Source organism: Sparus aurata, chromosome 20 (genome assembly GCF_900880675.1).
Source record: "Sparus aurata chromosome 20, fSpaAur1.1, whole genome shotgun sequence".
Classification (NCBI taxonomy): Eukaryota; Metazoa; Chordata; class Actinopteri; order Spariformes; family Sparidae; genus Sparus; species Sparus aurata.
In genome coordinates this window covers 1,224,123-1,250,415 of record NC_044206.1, presented here as the reverse complement: position 1 = coordinate 1,250,415, position 26,293 = coordinate 1,224,123, and the positions used below count along the sequence as shown (strand labels likewise).

Here is a 26,293-nt window from a genome sequence, read left to right as displayed (position 1 = left end):
CTCATGTGTGTCTCCTGTCTGTCTGTCTGTCTGTCTGTACGATGTGTGTCTCTCTGTCTGTCTGTCTGTCTGATGTATGTCTCCTGTCTGTCTGTCTGTCACTCTCTCTCTTTGCCCAGCTGATTTCGGTTGCTAGGTGACAGTTGGCAGGGGCCGTAGCAACGGACTGTAAGGGAGTCAGTTGGCCCTCTCCACTCTGCTGCACGAACATTCCCCCATACACAATCATTGAAAACCCAGAATTTCTCCAAAATCACTCACCATCGTTCAAGGATCACAGTTCAAAAACTACACATCATAGGAAAAAAGTTCAAATACAACAAAAATACTCAAGACCTGTGCCTACATTTTAAAGCTGGAATGGTGTTTCTAGCTGAATGTATGCCAGAGCAGGAGATGTTTGAAAAACATTGCAGATTTGCGAGTTTTTTGACCTCATCCCATTCATTCCTTATGGGAAGTGTCTCGCAGCTGTTCGCGTCTTACGACGCGAAAGATTAATATTCTAGAAAACTGAATTATTGCATACAGAGTCCGATCAAGCCGCACATTGAATGAGTGAAAAAATGATCGTTTAATGTAGTTTAAATGTTGGGAAATATACTGTGTGTGTGCGTCTGTGTGCATGTGAGAGCACGCTTAAGCAGCTCTGTGTGTGTGTGTCTACATGTCGCTCTGTCTGTCTGTCCGTCTGATGTGTGTCTCCTGTCTGTCTGTCTGTCTGTCTGATGTGTGTCTCCTGTCTGTCTGTCTGTCTGATGTGTGTCTCCTGTGTGTCTGTCTGTGTGTCTGTCTGATGTGCGTCACCTGTGTGTCTGTCTGTCTGTCTGTCTGTCTGTCTGATGTGTGTCTCCTGTGTGTCTGTCTGTCTGTCTGTCTGTCTGATGTGCGTCTCCTGTGTGTCTGTCTGTCTGTCTGATGTGTGTCTAGTGTCTGTCTGTCTGTCACTTTCTCTCTTGGCCCAGCTGTTTTTGGTTGCTAGGTGACCGTTGGCAAGGGCCGTAGCAACGGCCTGTGAGGGAGCTGATTTGAGAGCAATTTCTGCCTCACATCTAGGACGTCAAACTAGTGCTATTTGGTCAAAATCATACATGATATCGACAATTTTTTTTCACGATCGAGCCAGAAAGGCCTTAAAGAACACACTCATTAAGTTTTGTGGTCCTAGCTTCAGAAATGTGGAAATGGCAGCGAGTTAAAAAAGAGTGCAGTTTTGGAAATCCTTCTCCCGATTTACATTGGAGTAAATGGAGCATTTCAGAGCTACTCTTGTCGGTTAGCGGTCGATAATTCAAAAACCGTAAATCCTACCGATAAAGTGGACACATTGGGAGAAAGAAGACAAGTGTGGCTACAACTCTGGAAAGTATCACTGTTTTTGAGCCTAATTTGTGGCCAGGATCGTCACGGAAAGAGAAAATCTCTGAGCGAATTTTTGAATCTCGCTCACTCTGTCAGTTGGTCCTCTCCACTGTGCTGCACGAACATTCCGCCATACACACTCATTGAAAACCCTGAATTTCTCCAAAATCACTCACCGCCATTCAAGGGTCACAGTTCAAAAACTACACATCGTAGGAAAAAAGTTCAAATACAACAAAAATACTCAGGACTTGTGCCTACATTTTAAAGCTGGAATGGTGTTTCCACGTGAACGTATGCCCGAGCAGGAGATGTTTGAAAAACATCGCAGATTTGCAAGTTTTTTGACCTCGTCCCATTCATTGCTTATGGGAAATTTGTCGCAGTTTTTCGCGACATACGTCGCGAAAAATTTATATTTTCCTGAGAAAAATAATAGCATACCGAGTCCGCCCGAGCCGCACGTTTTGATATATTTTTTGTTGGTATTTGCTCAACGGTGCGGGGCGTGAAAAGTGCCAAAAAGTAGCGGGAGGAAGAATAATAATACTAGACAATTCCCCGCCGGGAAATCGCAAGAGTGGGCTGTGCGCTTTGCCCCGTGACGAAAAAGCAAACATGGCATCAGCAAAGTTTCCTCACCATCAAGCGGGAAAGGCCTTAAGGACGCTTAAGCATGGATGTGTGTGTGTGTGTGTACATGTCTCTCTGTCTGTCTGTCTGTCTCATGTGTGTCTCCTGTCTGTCTGTCTGTCTGTCTGTCTGTCCGATGTGTGTCTCCTGTCTGTCTGTCTGTCTGTCTGATGTATGTCTCCTGTCTGTCTGTCTGTCTGTCTGTCTGTCACTCTCTCTCTTTGCCCAGCTGATTTCGGTTGCTAGGTGACAGTTGGCAGGGGCCGTAGCAACGGACTGTGATGGAGTCAGTTGGCCCTCTCCACTCTGCTGCACGAACATTCCCCCATACACAATCATTGAAAACCCAGAATTTCTCCAAAATCACTCACCATCGTTCAAGGATCACAGTTCAAAAACTACACATCATAGGAAAAAAGTTCAAATACAACAAAAATACTCAAGACCTGTGCCTACATTTTAAAGCTGGAATGGTGTTTCTAGCTGAATGTATGCCAGAGCAGGAGATGTTTGAAAAACATCGCAGACTTGCAAGTTTTTTGACCTCATCCCATTCATTCCTTATGGGAAGTGTCTCGCAGCTGTTCGCGTCTTACGACGCGAAAGATTAATATTCTAGAGAACTGAATTATAGCATACAGAGTCCGATCAAGCCGCACATTGAATGAGTGAAAAAATGATCCTTTAATGTCGTTTAAATGCTGGGAAATATACTGTGTGTGTGCTTCTGTGTGCATGTGAGAGCACGCTTAAGCAGCTCTGTGTGTGTGTCTACATGTCCCTCTGTCTGTCTGTCCGTCTGTCTGTCTGATGTGTGTCTCCTGTCTGTCTTTCTGTCTGTCTGATGTGTGTCTCCTGTGTGTCTGTCTGTCTGTCTGTCTGATGTGTGTCTAGTGTCTGTCTGTCTGTCACTCTCTCTCTTGGCCCAGCTGTTTTGGTTGCTAGGTGACCGTTGGCAAGGGCCGTAGCAACGGCCTGTGAGGGAGCTGATTTGAGAGCAATTTCTGCCTCACATCTAGGACGTCAAACTAGTGCTATTTGGTCAAAATCTTACATGATATCAACAATTTTTTTTCACGATCGAGCCAGAAAGGCCTTAAAGAACACACTCATTAAGTTTTGTGGTCCTAGCTTCAGAAATGTGGAAATGGCAGCGAGTTAAAAAAGAGTGCAGTTTTGGAAATCCTTCTCCCGATTTACATTGGAGTAAATGGAGCATTTCAGAGCTACTCTTGTCGGTTAGCGGTCGATAATTCAAAAACTGTAAATCCTACCGATAAAGTGGACACATTGGGAGAAAGAAGACAAGTGTGGCTACAACTCTGGAAAGTATCACTGTTTTTGAGCCTAATTTGTGGCCAGGATCGTCACGGAAAGAGAAAATCTCTGAGCGAATTTTTGAATCTCGTTCACTCTGTCAGTTGGTCCTCTCCACTGTGCTGCACGAACATTCCGCCATACACACTCATTGAAAACCCTGAATTTCTCCAAAATCACTCATCGCCATTCAAGGGTCACAGTTCAAAAACTACACATCGTAGGAAAAAAGTTCAAATACAACAAAAATACTCAGGACTTGTGCCTACATTTTAAAGCTGGAATGGTGTTTCCACGTGAACGTATGCCCGAGCAGGAGATGTTTGAAAAACATCGCAGATTTGCGACTTTTTTGACCTCGTCCCATTCATTCCTTATGGGACATTTGTCGCAGTTTTTCGCGACGTATGTCGCGAAAAATTCATATTTTCCTGAGAAAAATAATAGCATACCGAGTCAGCCCGAGCCGCACGTTTTGATGTATTTTTTGTTGGTATTCGCTCAACGGTGCGGGGCGTGAAAAGTACCAAAAAATAGTGGGCTGTGCTCCGCACAGCCCACTATGGACACCTATAGCTCTGCTATAGAGGTGTCCATAGTGGGCTGGCGAGCACAGCCCACTAATAATGCTTGCAGCATTCACACTAATAAACTTCAGAATAACAAATTAAATAAAAGCCTCTCCCATATAGAGAAATAGCCTACTATATTGACACACATCTGCATCTGGACATAGGCTTATGTGCTGCTCTCATATCGAGAGTTGCTGACGCCTATTATTAACTACAGGCCTTCTATCTTTATTATTATTATTATTATTACGTTAAATTTTTTATTTGTTTTATTTTTTTGATAAAACGTTTATAAGTTTCAGGGAGAAAGAAGTAGCCTAGATCGAGAATATGAACAAAAGTTTTACCAAAATAAAAAATGTCTGTGTGCAACAGGGTCCAAGTTACAAAAAATTTTCAGCATCTTATCAGATTAATGTCAATGATGGAGGAAAGAAAAGACAGCAGTCAGACAAATTGCTCTCTGTGACATTTTGCAAACATTCAAGTCAAGACACCAAATCACAATACTTGTCATTCAGGCATTCAGGGCTGTGTGGTTTGTCCCGTTTGTCCTAGTGGTGTTGCCGTACCCTGCTGTCCGATTGGCGAATACGCTCGCCAAATACGCTCAACCAATTATTCGGGGATACAATGGTAATTGGCATGCCCCCAAGGCCCGCCCCCTTACTGACAAAAACCGCCCACTAAAAAAAATGTTTTCCGAGTGCGGAGAGGAGGATAAAAAATAGCTCGCGAGTGCTTGGAAAAGCGCTCGGGGACAAAAAATGTGTGCGCGGATGTTTGATTTGTGCGCGCGGATGTTTTATTGCTTGATGTTTTATATGGCAGTATTCTATGCCCATAACCTCACCTGTCGAACAGTGACCACATGTTCTGTTTTCTTTTGGTTGCCATGATTTTTTGTGTCTTCCTGTTTGGATTGTCAGTTTGTGGTCACTGTGCCTGTACCTGGTCAGGATCTGTATCTGCTTTCAATCTCTGACAGTAGAGAGATATTCTGCTAGTTCATAATCTCTTTTTAGGGCCAGATAACATTCTAATCTACTTTGGCTTTTGGTTACTTCTTTCCATTGTTCCAGATAGGTTTCTTTACATTGTGTTATAATTTGCTTTACTCTGATTGGTGTTTGGAGAGCAGTGTTGTTGTGAGGCTGGTCAGACTGTGACAGGGGGCAGTTAGCCTCAGTACCAACTGACATAGGGGACTCTTTTCTGGGCTCAGCTCTTGAATTTGGAGGGTTTTGGAGTGGAGGGTGACTCGGGGGCTGGATTTCAGGTGGTTAAAAAAGTTCAGTGTTCTCTGGTGAATGTTGATTATTAGTGGGTATCTGCCTAATTCTGCTCTACATGCATTTGTTGGTGTGTTTCTGTGTACTTGTAAGACGTATCTGCAGAATTATGCATGTAAGGATTCTGTTGGATGTTTTTCCCTGCGGGTACAGCTCTGATGACTGAGTGGACCCCATACTTCACTACTGTACAGCGCAATGGGCTCGATGACACTATCAAATATTTTAAGCCAGATTTTGACCAGAAATTGGAAATTATAACATTTTCTCTTAATTGCATGCAAGGCTCTTCAAGGCTTTTTCTTTTAGTGTATTCACTGCCATGTTGAAACTCCCTGATGCTGTGATGGTTATACCAAGGTAGGTATAACTCATGCTATGTTCAGTGACATGCTTATTTATGGTAAACTGGTGTTTGTTCTCCTGACATCTGGGGTGTTTTTGAAAGATCATGATATTAGTTTTCTTTATATTTACTGCCAGGGCCCAGTTCTGACAGTACTTTTCTACTATGTCCAGCTGTTGCTGTAGTCCTTGTTCAGTAGGAGACAGTAGAACAAGGTCATCAGCATAAAATAGAGACTTCACCTCTCTATCTAGGTGGGAGAGGCCAGGAGCAGCACATTGATATCCACGTTAAATAGAGTCGGACTTAAATTGCAGCCCTGGCGCACACCTCTTCTCTGGGTGAAGAAGTCAGTTTGTTTGTGTCCAATTTTGACAGCACACATATTTTCTGAATAAATTGATTTGACCAGATCATACATTTTGCCCCCTATACCACAGTGGGGGTGCCTGTAATAGAGCCCTTCATGCCAAATAGAGTCAAAAGTTTTCTTGAAATCAGTGAAACAAGTGAATATTTTACCATTTTTTGTTTGGTGTACATGTTTGTTAATTAAGGTGTGAAGGGTATATACATGGTCGGTGGTGTGGTGTTTTGGGAGGAAGCCAATTTGGCTTTTGCTCAAGATGGAGTGTTCCTAAAGGAAATCTAGTATTCTTTTATTGAGAACACTGCAGAATAGTTTACCAAGACAGCTGCTGACACAGATGCCACGGTAGTTATTAGGGTCTGATTTGTCCCCACTCTTATCTTGCCAGATGTCAGGAAAACATCCTGACTGTAGTACAATATTGAACAACTTCAACACTGCACCCTGCATCTCTGGGGTGCTGCATTTGAGCATTTCATTTTTAATGCTGTCTGGACCACAATCTTTCCTCGGCTGGAGAGATTTTGTTGTGTTGTCAATTCTTCCCAAGTAATTGGGAAATCAAGGGGATTTTGGTTGTCTTTAATTGTTTTTTCTAATGTTTGGAGTTTTTCTTGTATCATATGTTGATCTGAATTGATTTGATTTATTGGTAAGTCTCTGTACAGATTTTCAAAATGTGCTCTCCAGATGTCACCATTTTGGATGGGTAATGTCTGTTGCTTTATGTTGAACTTGTTCCACATCTCCCAGAATTGATTCTGATAATGGCATTCTCAATATCTTCAAGTTTCATGTGAGTATAATTTTGTTTTTTGTTCCTAATTGTACATTTCTATTTCTTTAAAATTTCATTGTATCTAATGCATAGGGCTGGGTTGTTAGGTTGGTGATGTTTTTCATTTGCTATTTTTCTCAGGTCTTTCTGATGGTCTTGCATTATTTATTGAACCATTTCTCAGTGTTTATAACAGGCTTCCGTTTTTGTTTTATGAGGTCAGCTTTTAAAGCTGCCTTATGAAATATCATATTGATATCATCAGTGCCTTGTTTACACCATCTCTGGTAGAGACATATTGTTTTTGGTCATATATTGACATGTCATTCATCAGATCCGGTGAATTCAAGGCCATGATGAATTTGTCTCCACTGTCTGGCTCCCATCTGTAGGTAGGATTTAATTTAAACAGCTTACTGGGTTCCCTTTTTGTGTCACTCATTTGATCTGAGAGTTTCAAGAACATATTTATTTGGTTGTGGTCTGAAAGGGGGGATTGCTTTCTGACAGTGAATGCACTGATAGTGGAGGGGTCCATGTCAGTGATTGCATAGTCTACTACACGAGACCCAAGAGCTGAGGAGTATGTGAATCTCCTTAAAGAGTTCCCTCTGAACCTACCATTAACTATGTACAGGCCTGAGGCCCGACAGAGAAGCACTATCTCCCTGCCACTTTGATTTATTTCAGTGTCAAGGTTGTTCTGACGGTTGATGGTTGGTGTGGTAAACAGGGGGTCCTGACCAAATACATGTTGTTGCCCTGTGGGTCCATGACAATCAGGTTCAATTCCTGTTTGTCCATTCAGATCTCCAGTTAGAAGCACGTTTCCCTGGGCCTGGAAGTAGGCAATTTCTGAATGGAGAGTGTCAAAGATGTCTTCTTCAAAATAAGGAGAATCTACTGCGGGTATATAAATTGCACAGAGATATAGATCCCTATCAGTTATGCCTAGGGTTTGATCTAATCTCAACCAAATGTGTGATTTACCCCGTTTTACTGGTGAGATCTGATGGCAAAGATCTCCTTTATACCACACCAAGATCCCCCCCCCCCCCGATGTTCTGCCCTTGTGTATGTTCTTTAATTTTACAGAGGGCACCATGACTTCATTATATCCTGGAGGACAGTGAGTGAGCAAATCATTTTGATACCATGTTTCTGTCAATACAATTATGTATATCAACGTCTTTGATAGATTTCTTGAATTCAGTGTTTCCGCTCTTTAGCTCAAAGGTTGAGGAGTGGAGACCCTGAATATTCCAACAGCTTATATGAAAAGAACGCATAAGAAAACAAAAAAATGAACCTTATAGTGAGACAAATATTAAAATACCTACAACTCTCTATACATTTATAATACTAAATAGTGATTTCATATATATTCCATGGATCTATGTACTATTTTTACTAATATTATCATTGTACTGGATACGACTATTGCTATTATTACTATTACTAACTAATAATGTATTTCCATATTACTGATATGGGAAAGTGCTCTGAATATGTATATCTTAGCTGGACAGAAGCCGGGTGCACAGGGTGTGCAGCATCTCCCTGATGTATCCCAGCTCAGAGGTAGCAGGGGGAGGGACTGTGGCAGTAGGCTGGGCTACAACTGCAGCATAGGTGGACCAGGGGTAGGTGCTGTTGCATAGTTCTGCCGCTGTGGATGGAGAGGTGGACCTGGGGCAGGTGCTGTTGCATAGTTCTGCCGCTGTGGATGGGGGGGTGGACCAGGGGCAGGTGCTGCTGCATAGTTCTGTTGCTGTAGATGGAGAGGCGGACCAGGGGCAGGTGCCACTGCATAGTTCTGCTGCCGATGCTGTAAAAGGGGATGGTGGGCAGGGACTGATGAGGGGGGAAGTAGCCGCCTTTGGTTGTGTTTCACTGTGGTGAGGTGGTGGGCATGTGGGGAGTTCCAGGCTGAGCTGTTGTGTCTCCTCACATCATGGGGGATGATCCTGGGGTGGTGAGGAAAAAAAGGAGGTCTTGGATGGTCTCTGAAGGTTTTTGTAGAAGAGAGGGCGTCCTAGGGCCGTGTCTTTGATGGTCTTTGCAAAGATCTTCACCTTCTCTTTGGGAAGATGGAGTCCATCACGTAGGTCCCAGGTGCCAATGGTTGGGTGGAGGGCCAGGTGGATGTTGGGTAAGGTGGCACATCCTCTTCTGATCTCCATATTGATATCATGGATGACATGAGGAGGGGCGTATGTCCTAGGTAACAGGGTGGAGATCACAATGCGGGTGTCAGGGAATTCCTTACTGGCCTGCTCTGCCATCTTCCTCACTGTCTCAGCAGTGTCCTTTCAGAGGCTGTGCAGGTCATTTGTTCCTGTGTGGATCACCAGGTATTGAGGGCTCCTGAGGATCTCTTCAACAGCTTCATTGCCTGGCCTGTGGTGCTGCAGCGTTTCGACAGCACCTTTTTACCAGGAAAAAGCTTGTTGTGTCCAGGAATTTTCCATTTGAGTCAGCCAGCAGGACCACTTGTGGAGCTTGTTCTTCTGGCTGAGTGGAGGGCAGCTGGGATGGGCAGAGCTGGCTGAGTGGAGGGCAGCTGGGATGGGCAGAGCTGGCTGTTGGTGGCTGGTTGTGTGGGTGTATCAGGAGTTGCCAGGGTGTTGTTGGGCTGGGTGCAGAGCAGAGACGTTGGGCCAGAGACAATGCAGTGGTTTGGGACACTTGCAGGGAGAGTCTGTGTCTCTGTGGTTGTCACTGTGGGGACTGCCGAGCGTTGGTCTGTCAGGTGTTGGACTTTCCTGGCGAGGCTCTTTTCTCTATTCTCAGCATCCTCCTTTACTTTGGCCAACTGAGCACAGAGCACACTTTTCTCTTGTTTTAGTGCCTCTATACTTCCTCTGAGGTCAGATGCCAAGGCTTGGTTGTCTTTCTTGAGCTGCTGGAGTTCCTCATGAAGCTGCTGCACAGTGCTGTCTTGGCGGTCAGACAGCCTGGCCTGGGTCAGCTCTTTGAATTCAGTAAAGTCCAGTTCCAGCAGGGCCATACTCTCCTTTAACTGGTTGGTGGAGCTGGCAGGTATGGGAGGGGCAGAGATGGATAAGGTGGTGGGGTTCTCTGTTGGGCTCTCATCATCTTCACTGTCAGAGGGGACATTGATCCTCTTGGTGTTCACCTTAGCTTTTAACAAGGAGAATGCCTCTTCAAAGGTCTCCAGGTTGGTTTCATTCCCCTAGACCAGGATCTTTCCTTTGGTGTAGTAAGTGATGGTGAGCAGGGGTTCATCCTTGTCAAGCTGTTCATCTTTAAAGATCTTTAATCTGCCTCCTGAGCCGATGCCCTCTCTTGATACATATGCATAATTGTTGCACAGAGTATCTTCCCAGATGTAGATGGAGTCAGTGAAGAATATGAGGTTGTTCTTCTTCCTTCCTTCTTTGTGTTGGGTGTAGTCAGTGAAGAGGACCTCTGGATTTTCCCGTAGTGTCTTGTCCTTGTGTTTCTCCCTAGCTGCTGCACTCTTACATTTAGCAGGGTATCCAACCTCCCTGCTCTCTGTCCTGTTAGCTGCCTTCTGACCAGTTTCCATGGCGGTCACTAGTTTAACCCACAGGAGGCTAGGCTAACTGTTTACTTTCTTTGCTTTTTAAGTCTTTAAACACAGTATTTTTTGGTTTGTTCTTTTTCTTTTCTTCATAGGATACCGCTTCTGTTATCGTCTTTAGCGCTCTTTCTCCTTGTAAATGTTGGGAACAGTGGCAGGTAGTATTCGAGTTAGCAGTTGATATTAGGTTACACAGTTGACAGCTAGCTAGTTGACTGTTAGCTAGTTGTTTTGAATTAAAATATATATCCAAAGATTATATTTTTTCTTCTGTTTTGAGAATAAATTTTTTTACCTCTTCTTTAGAGTCCTTTCTGAAGAATATTTGAAGGTAAAGTAACTGTCTTTGGTAACTTGTATGAGGAAAATACCGCAGATATACCCAGAGAAGCGTCTGTCCTCCTGTCTGTTCTACAGACTCTTTGTCACATTTTATGCCCAAAAAACTTACTTTCACCAAGTGTTTGTGTTGAAAAAAATCAATGCGATGGTCAGCCCTCCCAACCAAGACTTCAATGAACTTTCCCCCAGAAAACAGCCTCCTCCCAATGAGTGACAGTGTCAGACAGCGTCCAGTTTACTGATGGTAATTATTAGGGCTGCAGCTATCTATTCTTTTTGTAATCGATTAATCTAGCACTTTATCGATCGATTAATTGATTAATCGGATAATTTACTTTTTTTGCGTTTTTAAACAACCAAAACAAATAATGCATAACGAAAATGATGTGGCTGTAAAATGATCAAGCATTTCTCAAAAAAACAGAGGTATTCATTCCAACAAAAAAAATAACAACATGTAGAAAGTGTTCTCTGCTGTGCCCTCTGTGTTTTGGTGCTTAATGGGGGCGGATCTGTCAATCACCCATGACAGGTTAGACTTAGCGACATTTTGGGAATCCATTGGTCAATTTGGATGATTGACACCTCTATCGAACCGTCAGAGCCAATAGAATCGACGTGCAGTCCCCAAATCCATGATAACCACACTAATCCGCCAAGCACAAGGAGGCAAATACACTGTGTGCGAAGACTAGGGTCCTACCTACTCCACATTATACGTGTCCTCCTTGAACCGAAACTTATCCTGAACTGTTAGGAATCATTTCAAAGTGACACAGACACATTGGATTAGCCGGTGGAGGCAGTGTAATGCACTACAACAGAGTTTATGATCACAAAACAGCCAATGTAGCACGTAATTCATGATCATGTCTGTATAAAGTGATGTTTATTTTTGCTCTTCTTCGGCGGCTGTTTCAGTGAGTTTTGGGCGCAGAGTGATGAGACGTATACCGTTGAAATTTGTAGAGTCCCAGCCTTCATATGACATGCTGTATGTAGCGTTAGCATGAAGTAGCGTAATCGCTAACGCCGATTTTTCGGACATGCGCCATTAGCATGTTTTTTCTACATGCTCCTTTAGTTGCTTGGTGTCGGAATTTAGTTTTGATTCGGTCAAAATGATTATCATGAGCGTTTAGCCGAGCTTCTTCCCGTTAAGTGGGTGTGCTTCCTGAACAACGGTTTGTGTGGAACAATCAGATCCCTGTGCATATAGTACGCGTCATAGGAATTTAACGAGGCTTCGAGGCAGAGTTTTTGCCTCAACAAATTTTTATAATCGAGTTAATCGAGTAACTCGATGAATCATTTTAGCCCTAGTGATTATGTAATTTAGAGCGAAAAACTTAACTTTGTCACTTTTCAGGATGTTTGGTGGGTCAAGATCTCAATCACAACACATTATAACAGCATCCATATGATTATAAACCATCAGTGGGTTTAGATTGACAGGAGGACACCGGGAAAACACCTTGAAAAAACACAAACGTCATCATCATGACGCGTATCGTCACGCCTCTTTAGGAGCCGCAGCACTGGCTTTCTGTGTGAATTACACAGCAGTTCGTCTTTAAGGTGGAGATGCTTGAAGCCTGACTGATTAGTGTCAAGGAGGTCGTTTTGTGATAGATAGGACAGTTGGTTTGTAGACAGTGCGTTCCAAGGTTTTAGAGAGGAACCAAAGAAGAGATACAGGTCTGTAGTTTCAGATGTCAGCTGAGTCTAGGGTGGTTTCTTTAGGAGTGTCTTTACTGTAGCTGTCTTGAAAGGAGCTGGAATAAGGCCTAAAGTGAGGGAGGAGTTGATCAGGGTGGTGAGGAATGGCAAGATGTTGTGTGAGATGTTTTGGAGAAGGGAGGAGCGAATTAGGGCAAGGTAACAGGTGGTGGCACGGGTAGTCGTTTATTTTTTTGGTAAAGGAAGTCATCAGCAGTGAGGAAGGAAAAGGGGGGAGGGGTAAGAAGAGGAGAGGACTAAGAGAATAGTTTTTCTGGAGTTGGAAGCAGAGGACTTAGACAGGTTTGACAGGTAGAAGGCAGATTTGGCTGCTGATACAGTTGAGGTGTCAGAGAGGAGGTGGTGATAGTGAACAAGGTCACCCGGATAACATTCATTGTGCTTCAAAAAATATCCCTTAATGTCTCTGCTATATATTCTGGGAAGGCTACAAAGCAAATCAGGGATGGATCCTCTCGTCATCTTGTGAATCCTTCTGCCTCGCAAGATAACCTGATCTGAGCAGCAGGACTGTTTACCATGTTTTAATGTGATATTCATCTTTTCATTGTATCTCATCAAAATAAAAGCTAACAAGCACATTTTCCTAAAAATGTAGAACTATTCTTATGATTGTACACTTAAAGCCATACACATCAGTGTGTTTTATTGTTTCTTTATTCTTTTCTCTGTGTGTGTGTGTTGGTTGTGTGCCATTTCTTTTGCCTGAACACTCTCCAAAACAAGATATTGGTTTCAAGAGACTATCCAGGTTACATTGAAAATTTAAAAAAAAAAGATAAATGTGTGCAAAGAAAGTCAACCTGATTCTTGTTTGTTTGAACTTTTGTCTGCAGGAGTTTGCTATGGATGGATTAGTGAATATTGTGGGTGGCTGTTGTGGGACCACTCCAGGACACATCAGGTCATTGTCATCTTTCTGTCAAGACAATTGATTCTTTTAAATTTTATGCAACTTTGAACAATTTTAAATATGTTTCCCAACCCTCTGTCTCTTCAAACAGAGCCATAGCTGAAGCAGTCAGACACTGCCAACCAAGAGTCCCTGCTGCTGATATTTATCAAGACAACCTGCTGCTGTCAGGTATTAAAACTTACAGTTTGTAATATTTATGTGTGAATCTCGTGTTTAGGGAGACTTGCATCAGAATTTCTAAAATACTGGTTCTTCTAGTTGATAATGAATATGGATTAATGAATGTCATCCAATGACTTGAAGTACAGTAGATTCTGAATAGTTATCTTATCTACAAAAATAACAGGTCCCTATTTGAAACAGGCTTATATGAAAAGCCATGTTTCAAACATAAAAGCCAATTAAAGCTGCAAGCAGCGATAAACGAGCCCTCGCAGTCCATGCTCATCCAGGCGTGCTGCCGTTGGGGCATGCTGCTATTTGTTTTTGATCAAAGTATGCAAGACTGTCTGTTTTGAACACAATGTTCAGGAATTTTTTTGTTTTATATTTTGGGCGTTTTTTGCACTATCGCAGTTCTTTTGATAAGTTTTTGGCAGGAAGGTCCACGGATGCTACATACAAAATTTGGTGCAAATTGGTCAAATCGCCTAGAGGAGTTTTTCATTTTTAGCAATTTTGCGAATGGAGATTTACAGTGAAAGTGGGTGTGGCCTACATCATGAAATTCAGCTAAAGTCAGGGAACGCATAGGTATACGTTTTAAATATGTGCGACTTGTTATGTGGGAGTTCTTTGTCAAACTGTGTGATGATGATAATAGCGCCACCTGCTGGTCATTTTTGGTGTGTAAGTTACAGGGGCCGGTCTATACCACCCCTATGAATTTCAATGACATAAGTGTTATGGTGTGGGCACAGTGCCAAATATTTAATTAGACTGCCACCAGAGCGCCACCTAGTGGCGGATTGGTAAATCTTTCGTCAGATATCCTCAGAAGGGCATTGGCAATAATTATACCAAGTTTCGTGTTAATCCGACCGACCTATGTGGAGATATAAAATACTTGTATTTAAAAAGCGTCACCTTGTGGCAAAATTTTGCACAGAGCCTTAGGGGCTTAGAAGTGACCTGAATTTCATGTCATTCAGACACATCAATGTGGAGATATGGAACACTTCCTGTTTGGAACGAAATCTGCAGGAAGTTGTTATTTGATGACTAGAGTATTGTTTGAAATATCAAAATATATATAAAAATAATATTTTGATAACTTTTTGTCAGGAGGGTCGACAGATGCTGTGTGCAGTTTTGTGAAAACACCTGGGAGGAGTTCGAAAAAGTAGATTTGTGACATTCGTAAACTTGTGAAAAAGAATGGAGGCGGAAATGGGTGTGATTCAGCACAATTCACTGAACATGTGGATATAAAGTTTTTGTGTGAATGTGCGCCAAAGTGTATGGGAGTTATAAGCCAAAATGCACCTTCCTTGACTATAGCGGCACCTAGTAGTGGAAATTCTCAACGACAATAGATCCGCCAGGTGTGACTTATATTCCAAGTTTGGTGAGTTTTGGGTAGTTCAGGCAGTGAAAAATGCGATCATTTGGGACCAAAAAGTCATCACTACAAAAACAATAGGGAGCTTGCAGGTCGAGACATGTTTGGCCGCAGGTCAAGACCTGCTCGAGTCCAAATCAAACATAGTTTTAGATATGGGAGTTTGTGAAAGTTTTTTAAAAGTAGGTATTGGTGCTGAAAAGCACCTGTCCTGCTATAGAAGAGCCCCTCCTCTCTGCTTATTCCTTTTTGTTCAACATGCAGGATGTGATACAAATTTCTTTCCAGGTTTAGAGCCATTCCGGATTGGCCCTTACACCAACTTCGTTAACATCGGTGAGCGCTGCAATGTGGCTGGGTCACGCAAGTTTGCCAAGCTGATCATGGCAGAAAACTATGAGGTGAGACAGGTTTTTCTTTTTTTTCAAAACTATTTTTTAGTAATATTATTTTCTAATTTTCAGAAATGATGGTCAAATCATGAGCATAGGTTCTATAGCAAATAGAAATTCAGGATTTTTGTGAAACTGTATATTTGTGCTTTTCTGTGGTTGTCCAGGAGGCTCTAAGTATTGCTAAGGCCCAGGTGGAGTTGGGTGCCCAGGTCCTGGATATAAACATGGATGAGGGGATGCTGGAGGGGCCATCAGCCATGGCCCGATTTTGTAACTTTGTTGCGTCAGAGCCAGACATTGCACGGGTAGGAGTTTTAAAGGCAGTGGAAACGATCACTCCAAGTTTCTCAATAAGATTTTTTTGGCCATGTTACCATATTTGGGTAGATTACAGAAATTGACACCCGAATTTTGTAGTGATGGCAATGTCAGTTGATTCACCACTTGGATCCAGATGGATTGTCTTAAGATTCATTATATGTATTCATGTCCCATTCAGGAAATGTGACTGACTTTTCCTCTAGCACCAGCATCAGGTTAAAATACTTTGGTTTATGATAAAATACCTGCAAACTAATGACATTCCCATCAGCCTCAGCTTGTGTTTTGTGTTAATTAGCTAATGTTATCATGCTAACATGCTAAACTCACTTGGTGAACATTGTAATCGTCATACCTGCTAAACATCAGTGTGTTATCACTGTCATTGTGAGAATGTTAACATGCTGACAGTAGCATTTAGCTCAAACACTGTTGTACCTAAGTACAGCCTCATAGAGTTCTTAGCATGGTTGCAGACTTGTCTTATCTTGTTTTTTGTTTGAGCATTGCTTTGCATCAGGGGCTTGAGTGTGTGACCCTGTGTGGTGGCGCATGTGTGTGGTGCTAGTAAGTGAATACAGATTTGTTTCCATTTCCAAATTTGATACTGTGTATCCACTTCAACTTGTTTACAACATGTACTATCACCCACTGAGCAAACACATATTAATAATTTGATTAAAAAGTCCTTAAGTCCTTATTAACTGAATCCCATCCTGTCTTCATTTACTCAGCTTTACCGAATACCATGTTTTGGTCTTCAAACGTTCACTGGTTAAGCTGTTGCTCCAATGTTCAGTAACCGAAACATGGTATAAGATTTGAAAGTTTTGTTAAGAAACCTGATTTAAAATAAATCAGTTTTACTGATTACTCTGCTTTGGTCATCCAACCTTAGAGCAATAGCCTGCATTATCATACAAACTTGAATTTTAAACCACAGAAGCTGACATCTATAATTGTGATTAAAGAGCATTGTCCAAAACAACTTTAATTTGAAATCCTTGAAGGATGTCACCTGGACATCAATTTTGAGCATAAAAAAGACATCACCAAACGTGATTCTGGTTCCTCAGTAGACACTGGGTGCAGACACTTAAAGTTGTGTACTTTCATTAAAAGTGTTAACTTAGCATATGAACCTGTTAATAACTAACGTAGGAATTAACCTGTTCAGTACATCAGAAACATACACTGAGCCTCTCCCTCTTCTCCCCAGGTTCCTCTGTGTATTGACTCGTCTAACTTCTCAGTGATTGAGGCTGGACTGAAATGCTGTCAGGGAAAGTGTATAGTCAACAGTATTAGTCTGAAGGAAGGAGAGGAGGAGTTCCTACTCAGAGCTGCCACTGTGCAGCGTTACGGAGCTGCTGTCGTTGTCATGGCCTTTGATGAGGAGGGGCAGGTGAGGAGGCAAACACACACCGACAACCACACATACCGTTACACGAAATCAAACCCACATGTGCTGACAAGTGTGCTGTCCTCTCAAGGCCACAGATACAGACCGTAAAGTGGAGATCTGCACTCGGGCCTACAAACTGCTGGTCAGCAAAGTAGGATTTGACCCCAATGACATCATCTTTGACCCCAACATTCTCACCATCGGTACAGGCATGGAGGAACACAGTGACTACGCCATCAACTTCATCAGAGCCACCAAACTTATCAAGGTAATGCACCCATCAACTGCAAGAAGAATTCATGTAAATCCAACCAATCACCACTTTATGCCAGTAATAATTATATAAATAGTAATTTTCGCAATCAAATAATCAAACATGAAACATCTGCTACTGTTCATTGTTCCCTGTTAAAGGTCAAATTAATTCCCAACTTGAACCTTAAACCAGCCTCAGTGTCCTTGACTCTTCTCAGATACTCCCTCAGTAATCTCCTGTCTGATACCTGTAACCAACCATTTCATTTATTGAGGTTGTTTAAAGCTCTACACAGTCTGTAAGGAAGCATCCACTACCTGACAGGCTGAAATCAATGCCAAAAACCCGGATTAGGTTGTTCAACTTCCTGGCTAGCTCCTTGCCCAAGTTACTGAATGCTATCTATAGCAGGAATGCGATTTAATTCATGTACATTTGCTTTGCCAATTTAAACTTCTGTGCTTTTGGAGGTGTTTTTTTCTTACAAGCCTGTCATCTATATGATTTACATAGGAATACTTAAAAAGTTATATATACGACAATAACAACCACTAAATATAGCAGCAGAGCACCAGCATTTCAGACTAAAACAATGATCGTTTCGTTCACTCGATGGTTTACCAGAGTCTATTAAAATCGTTGAACTAGTTATCACATATAAATCAAGATTCTGTTACTGCATAGCCTATGACGCTACTTTAAAATTTAAGAAACATATTTGAGTGTACTTCTTAGCTGTAATATGAGTCAATTTTGACCCGGCGACCATGTTGAAAATGGCTGCTGGAAGGAAAAGAGGGACTAACAAGCACATGTGGCCATCTCTGTGAGGGAAAACAAAGAGCAGAGAAACTCGGATTAGAACACACAGAGGGCAAGTGTGACATAATTCTCTGCTGTCTTGATGATGGAAATCTCATATATTTAACCCATAACCCCTTAAGGAACACGGTTCCAACATAGGAACACCCTTGTGTTTGGACGGAAACCAAAACCTGTGTTCCAAACTCTGTGTCAGTATGTCATAGAATCACACTTACACTTCTAGAAAAAACTTGAGGGTGTTACCTTTCCAATGGTACCAAGCACATCCCTGAATCTCTAACTATGTGGGAGCGGTCATGCTTTTAATTTCGGTATGTCATTTTGGAAAAAGAACCTTAAAATGGGGGCGTTCATTAAGAGGTTAAACTGTTGTTCTTTTCCCTGCCTTTTGATTTCCACACAAGGTTTTAAATGTACCTATTCTTTTCTGAAAAGCTGCTTCAGTCATTGTAGAACACAGCAGTTACAAGAAGAAAAATACTGGAACTGGAAAATACGCAAGTTTGAATTGAGTCACAAATGGTGTGTGTGTATGTGTGTTTGTGTGTGTTTGTGTTGCGTGCGTGTAGGAGACATTACCAGGAGCCAGGGTCAGTGGAGGTCTATCCAACCTGTCATTCTCCTTCCGAGGGATGGAGGCTATCAGAGAAGCTATGCACGGAGCATTTCTCTACCATGCTATCAAGGTTACACTGCCAAACAGCTGTCCTTACCGAGGAGTGGTGCATGCTGTTTTGAATGCCACCAATGATATTGCATTCACGTCAGTTGTGTTGGAATGGTGGCTCTAAGTCTAAGCCGAAGAAAGCTCAAGTCTGGGTTAAAATAGGGTTAAAGTGTTTCTGCATTAGCTGAACTCATGCAGTGTATCTGAAATCTTAGATATATTTATAACAATACTCAGTATTTGAGCAGTAAATTTGAGTGAATCACAATGTGTTTGTACCTCAGGTTGGGATGGATATGGGTATAGTGAATGCTGGGAACCTTCCAGTCTATGATGACATAGATAAACAGCTGCTCCTTCTGTGTGAAAACCTCATCTGGAACAGAGACAATGATGCTACTGAGAAACTACTGGCCTATGCACAGGTACGAACACACATACAAATGATATACCAGGTTGTTGTCACTTTAGTTTGGTTGACAGCTTTTGACCTCACTGTTGTTGTTGACAGAACAATGTGAAAGGAGGGAAGAAGGTGGTTCAGACAGATGAGTGGAGAGAGGGAAGTGTGGAGGAAAGGTTGGAGTACGCTCTCATTAAGGTAAGATATATGACGATTAGATCAGATTTGTGGGAGATTTTTCAAACTGTTTAATTCTCAGACCTAATTAGCAGAGTGCACACTTCTGATCTGAGCAGATGCTTTCACACCACAGATCACGAAGAAAGGCATTGAAACGTTAGTCTGAGGTTGCAGGTAAAACAGACTGATGTAGGTTGATGAAGATTTTAAGTGTGGTGCTAAACTGAAAAAAGACATAGTTGAAACCCATCCATCCATTCATCTTCTTCCGCTTTTTCCGGGGCCGGGTCGCGTGGGCAGCTGCCTGAGCAGGGAAACCCAGACTTCCCTCTCCCCGGACACTTCCTCCAGCTCTTCTGGGAGGATCTCAAGGCGTTCCCAGGCCAACCGAGCGACATAGTCACTCCAGCGTGTCCTGGGTCTTCCTCGGGGTCTCCTCCCGGCGGGACATGCCAGGAACACCTCCCGAGGGAGGTGTCACAAGGACATCCGAAACAAGATGCCCGAGCCACCTCAGCTGGCTCCTCTCGATGTGGAGGAGAGCGGCTCTACTCCGAGCTCCTCACCGTATCTCTAAGGGAGCGCCCCGCCACACTGCGGAGGAAACTCATTTCAGCCGCTTGTATCCGGGATCTTACTCTTTCGATCATGACCCGAAGTTCATGGCCATAGGTGAGGGTAGGAACGTAGATTGATCAGTAAATCGAGAGCTTTGCCTTTCGGCTCAGCTCTCTCTTCACCATGATAGACCGATACAACGACCGCATTACTGCGGCCGCTGCACCGATCCGCCTGTCAGTCTCGCGCTCTATCCTTCCCTCACTCGTAAACAAGACCCCAAAATACTAAAACTCCTCCACTTGAGGCAGGAGCTCTCCCCCAACTCGGAGATGGCAGGCCACCTTTTTCCGGTCGAGAACCATGGCCTCGGACTTGGAGGTGCTGATTCTTATCCCAGCCGCTTCACACTCGGCTTCAAACCACCCCAGGACATGCTGGAGGTCCTGGCTCGAAGGAGCCAACAAGACAACATCATCCGCAAAAAGCAAACGTGGAATCCAGTGGCTCCCGAACCAGACCCCCCTTTGCTGCGCCTAGAAATTCTGTCCATAAAAATAATGAACAGAACCGGTGACAAAGGGCAGCCCTGCTGGAGTCCAACATCCAGTGGGAACAGGTCTGACTTACTGCCGGCAATGCAAACCAAGCTCCTGCTCCGTTCGTACAGGGATCGTACAGCCCTGTGCAGAGGGCCTCCGACCCCATAGTCCCGGAGCATCTCCCACAGAATGCCACGAGGGACACATTTGAATGCTTTCTCCAAGTCCACAAAGCACATGTGGACTGGTTGGGCAAACTACTATGAACCCTCGAGCACCCTGCGGAGGGTATAGAGCTGGCCCAGTGTTCTGCGGCCAGAACGAAAACCGCATTGTTCCTCCTGAATCCGAGGTTCGACTATCGGCCGAATTCTCCTCTCCAGTACCCTGGAATAGACTTTCCCAGGGAGGCTGAGGAGTGTGACCCTGCTGATAGTTGGAACACACCCTCCAGTTCCCCTTTTTGAATAGGGGGACCACCACCCCGGTCTGCCAGTCCAGAGGCACTGTCCCCGGCTGCCACGCGATGCTGCAGAGACGTGTCAGCCAAGACAGCCCCACAACATCCATAGACTTGAGGTACTCAGGGCGGATCTCATCCACCCCTTGCCACTGAGGAGCTTACTGACTACCTCAGTGACTTTGGCTTGAGTGATGAATGAGTCAACCTCTCAGTCCCCAGCCTCTGCTTCCTCTATGGAAGGCGTGTCAGTGGGATTGAGGAGATCCTCGAAGTATTCCTTCCACCGCCCGACAATGTCCCCAGTCAAGGTCAATAGCTCCCCAACTCCACTGTAAACAGTGTTGGTTGAGGACTGCTTCCCCCTCCTGAGGCGGTCAGATGATATGACTACGAAGTCGATCATTGACCTCAGTCCTAGGGCATCCTGGTGCCACGTGCACATATGGACTTCCTTGTGCTTGAACATGGTGTTTGTTATGGACAAACTGTGACTAACACAGAAGTCCAGTAACAAAACACCGCTCGGGTTCAGATTGGGGAGGCCGTTCCTCCCAAGCACACCCCTCCAGGTAACACTGTCGCTGCCCACGTGAGCATTGAAGTCCCCCAGTAGAGCGACGGAGTCCCCGATTGGAGCACTCTCCAGTACCCCTCCCAGGGACTCCAAGAAGGCCGGATACGGAAACAACAGTGAGAAACCTATCCCCGACCCGAAGGCGCTGGGAGGCGACTCTCTCGTTCACCGGGGTGAACTCCAAAACATGGCGACTGAGCTGGGGAGCTATAAGCAAGCCCACACCAGCCTGCGTCCGGGGATTGGGTCATCGGGGGCCCCGCCCACGACTGCCACCCAAATCACACCGCACTGGCCCCTTCTGAACCCTCCTGCGGGTGGTGAGCCTACTGGAGGGCAGGCCCACATCGCTTGTTCGAGCTGCGCCCGGCCGGGTCCCATGGGCAAAGACCCGGCCAGCCCCAACCCCAGGCCTGGCTCCAGGGTGTAGCCCCGGTGACACCATTCCGGGCGACGTACACTTCCTTGTTGGTATCGTATTCATTAGGGGCTTTGGAACCGTTCTTAGCCTGACCTGTCACCTAGGACCTGTTTGCCTTGGGAGACCCTACCAGGGGCATTAAGCCCAGTACAACATAGCTCTTTCATCAGGTGCTCAAACCCCTCTACCACGATAAGGTTCTGATTCAAGGAGGGGTTAGTTGAAAAACTTTTTTTTTTTTTAAGGTTTTTTTTTTTATTGATAGAACAGCTGAAGATATGACAGGAAACAGGGAGAGAGAAGGGGAATGACACGCAGCAAAGGAACCCAGGCTGGGAGTCGAACCCAGGTCCGCTGCAGAGCCTCAGCACATGGGACACGCGCTCCACCAACTGAGCTAAACGACGCCCCCGTTGAAAACTTTTATTGAAAAGCCAAATGAAAATATAGACAAAATGGACCCAATCACATCGTCCACATGTCTACAAAGTTCAAATAAACCAAGCAGTGGTTTATTTCTATGCTTTTTACACAGTGCATCTCCTGAATGGCATAGCTTCTTCCATCATCACCATCATCATCAGGAGAGAATACAGAACCGATCAGGGCTGATTATTCTTGACAGTGAACCAGTTACTCACCAATAAAAATTTTGAAGCCTTGAATTTTGAAATCTGTTTGATGTTTTAGTTGCAGCAAATCATATCACCATAACTGAGATATGCATACAATGCACAGATGGTGGGAAACAGTTACGAGCAGACTTTTTTCTGTTTTGACGGCAAGTTTCCTTTTAGAATTATTTCAAAACAGATGTGTTATCTGGGATAAATGTTGACAGTTAGCGGTTTTTTAGCTGCACTCAAATCAGTTGTCTGACAAGAGAAACAGAAAAAGTGGAAATTATTGGAAACTACATTGTAAATTTGGTGATTATAGTGAGCAGGAAGAGACAGCAAAGCCAGAGACTAACCAGACTGTCTCTGCCTCACTCTTGACCAGATGCTCAGGTTTGTTTGTTTTAGATCCCTATACAGCCAAAAGTCTCCTACTGCTCAAAAACGCTTCCATAAAAGAGGGGATTTTTAATTATTGACTTTAAAAATCTATTCTCACCTTGTTTTTTAACTTTATGAGTAAACACTGATAAAGAGACAAAAGTCATTATTTATGTATAAAAAGCTAATATAACTTCCCCTATTAGCAGTTCACCTGTTGTCCATTTCATGTTTTCATTTCTTGTCTTCTCTTCGTTAATGCTCCATCCTGTTTTTTCTGTCAGGGTATTGAGAAGTATGTGGTGGAGGATGTGGAGGAGTGTAAGGCTCAGGTCGACCGTTACACTCGACCCCTTCACATCATCGAGGGCCCCCTGATGAATGGCATGAAGGTGGTTGGAGATCTGTTTGGAGCTGGGAAGATGTTCTTGCCACAGGTAAGATGTAATCTCCTTCTAGATTTTAGTGTGTGTACCTTTGTTGCATTATCAATCTAAGTCAGTGAGGCCTGGACAGTGATATAGCTCAAAGTTCATTGAAGTTTGTCCATGCTTACCCTAAAATAGGATTGTAATTTGTCTATCTGTGCCAAAATGACATTTGTGATTTGGTAAATGTTCTCCAATGTCTGTACAGCCTCGGTGCTTAGATAATGTTTGGCAGCTGTTTTTCTCGACTGGAGAACAACATTGGGTAATTGATTACTGATATGAAGGAAGAAAATGAATGTGATGTGCATCAGTAATGGATTTAAAAACTAGCTGCTTTGATTAATGATCATCTTGATAAAGATGGATGTTGACCTTTTTCTCATAGTGAAAACATGTTCTTATCTTATCAGCAATGTGAGTTGGACAGAAAATTCTGTCGCTATCTTAGGTGTCTAAACTGTGATTCTATGATGTTATTTATTCACATGCCAAATGTGACCCCTTTGGCTGTATTTTCAGAACTTCCAATCCATGGCAACTTTATGGAGTGGTTCTGTTCTGGTTGTTGTTGTGGGTTTACAGCATTTTTTGTCCCCACTGCAAGGAGGACACATTTATATTGACTGTTTGGACACAAGAAGAACAAAAGTTCCATATTTTTCAACAGGTTTTTTTTTTATCAATGACACAACATAGTTTAATGACACATTTATTACAGTGATCTTAAGAAGGCAAAACAATGTATGGAATTGTAAATCTTTACATTATCAGCACTAGGACACAGGTTTTCTATTAGCATGCTATATACAAAATTAAAATGTCAATCGTGTTGTTTTTTCTTTTTTAGAATTTATTCCCTCCTTTTTTCGAGCCTTGTTTACATTATCAGAGAAGATCAGAGGCTTAACTTCTTACCCTTGAATAGCAACACTGATTCCATGGCAACCCGAATGCAAGAGGCCTCTGGCGTGAATATCGCCGCTTCTCAATCCATAGCAAAACTGCTTTTTCTTTGGAAAAAACAATATTGTGTATCTCTGTCAGACTCAGTTAGTGTTGTTTAAACTGGATTAAACATTTCTATGCTCACCACTGTATTTCAGCATTTTGAAACAGGAATAAAACCATGTGTTTTTCCAGGTGATCAAGTCGGCTCGTGTTATGAAGAAGGCAGTGGGCTACCTGATTCCTTTCATGGAGAAGGAGCGGGAGGAGATGATGGCATTGTCAGGGTCAGCTGAAGAAGTGGTCAGTCACAACAAAGCTGTAGTCTGTTACTATTTTTTTGTTTCATTTGCTAAAATTGTCATTATGATCTGACAGTAGAATAAGATACAGGTCAGCTGTGTAAAAATCCATTGTTTGTAGGTCCACCAAATGGCCCTAATTTGATTTGCAAAAATCCCAAATCCGCTCACGGCTCAATAAAACCAATCAGAGCCAAGAGGAGTGTCTGTGAAGTGTCAGTCGTTCTCATGCGTACGCTGCTGGCAGCCCCTCTCCCTGACTCAACATGTCCTGGGCAGTGCCCCTCCCCCGCAGAGGCACAGAGCCTGCTTTTACCCGGTCAAATACATTCAAGCTCAAGCCCAAACTGTAAACAGTGCTGGAGAATAGACAACAACAGAGCCGAAAAATGCCCCACTATTGTGTACGTCAAAGAGAAGATATAAGAAGACTGACGAAGAAAAGCAGCGTAGAAAGAAAGAATTGGACTGTGCCAGTGTGAAAACAAGGATGAATATTGGAGCGTCATTTCAGAGGTGGCGGAGATGCGGGATTTGTAAAGACTCAAGAGCGACGCCGAGTTGGCCGCTTTTCTGCTGGACAAGTAAGGACCCCTGCTTGATATATGTTTAATTCTGTGTTTTAACCACAAGGCTATGGTGGCGGTGGTTATGGTAATAGTCGCAATAGCACATATCACCTTAGATGTTGCAGTCTAGTTACATAGCTTGTTGCTATTATAACGCTTTAGTTGGCATACAACTCCGGTTAGCAACCGGAGTTTTATGCTAACTCCTGTGTTGAGCTTTGTCTTTATGGCTACTGGTTAGCAAAAGTGTCTTTCAAGTGACCAGGCAGTTATAATGTTTGTGTTCGGTACACTCTGAAATGGTTGAATTGGTTTAGATAAATAGCGCTACTCATGCTTCAGAAAGGCAGCATGACGTTGCACCAGGTAATGATAACCTGGTAACTCCATCTACCGCGATGTGAGGAATATTGTTTGTTACTCAGGATATCTACAGTGACCTGCATGAGGCACTCGTCATTTTAATGTAGTTGTATTGGTCAGAAATGGGCTTAATTTTTTGTTGTTTTTTTTAGATAAGCTACCTTGGTTATCTGGCTTCCTCTGTTACCATTTTTACAAGCCTGCTGGTGCACGACAGGCTCCTTTGTAGGGAGGGGCTTTGAAGGCAGGGCTGCAGCGCAGCAGAGAGGAAGAAGGAGGGACCTGGGAGTAGGGCTGGGCGATATGGACTAATAGTCATATCCCAATATATTTAGGCTGAATATCGATACACGATATATATCCCGATATTTTTATGCAAAGTGAGAGCAAATGTTCAGTCAAAATCAAAGCCAAATATGACATGTGGGTGGGAATTTCGTCATTTTAGGGGCAAGTCCATTTGGCCGTCACTTTTTTTTTTTTGTCAGGGGCACAAAGGCCACTGAGTAAAATGTGTTGATTTACCTTTCAGACTGATACCATAACATCCTAATTTATAATAAGACATGGATTATGTATTAAAAATTTTTTTAAATACCAATATCAAGTTAATGTTACATTACAGAACAGTTTTTTTTTTAAGTAGGGTTAGAGTGAGGTGAGTTTTGTGACACCTTACTGAATATTAGTGTTATTGAATATTTCTCCCAAATAGAAATTCCCCAAAATTATGGCAAAGCACATTTTTTCCAAACAAAAAAATTGTAGAATAACCAGCAGGAGACCACTGATGTGTGGAATGATTTTGGTGGCACTGCACTCTGAATAATAGTGAAGTTATTGAATATTTTTTGTAGTTTCTCTTTTTCAGTGTTGCA

At 43.2% G+C, this 26,293-nt stretch overlaps 1 protein-coding gene across 1 annotated transcript in view; it reads left to right on the top strand.

Annotated features, from left to right (window-relative positions):
• The window catches only part of mtr (5-methyltetrahydrofolate-homocysteine methyltransferase), a 155,335-nt gene that overhangs the window by 84,024 nt on the left and 45,018 nt on the right, over window positions 1–26,293 (top strand). The window contains exons 11-21 of the mRNA XM_030400708.1: window positions 13,157–13,224; window positions 13,325–13,404; window positions 15,086–15,198; window positions 15,357–15,497; window positions 16,733–16,918; window positions 17,007–17,186; window positions 18,569–18,685; window positions 18,951–19,091; window positions 19,178–19,267; window positions 23,090–23,242; window positions 24,377–24,484. Coding sequence (XP_030256568.1) covers window positions 13,157–13,224; window positions 13,325–13,404; window positions 15,086–15,198; window positions 15,357–15,497; window positions 16,733–16,918; window positions 17,007–17,186; window positions 18,569–18,685; window positions 18,951–19,091; window positions 19,178–19,267; window positions 23,090–23,242; window positions 24,377–24,484 — 1,377 coding nt within the window. The remainder of the gene's footprint in view (window positions 1–13,156; window positions 13,225–13,324; window positions 13,405–15,085; window positions 15,199–15,356; window positions 15,498–16,732; window positions 16,919–17,006; window positions 17,187–18,568; window positions 18,686–18,950; window positions 19,092–19,177; window positions 19,268–23,089; window positions 23,243–24,376; window positions 24,485–26,293) is intronic.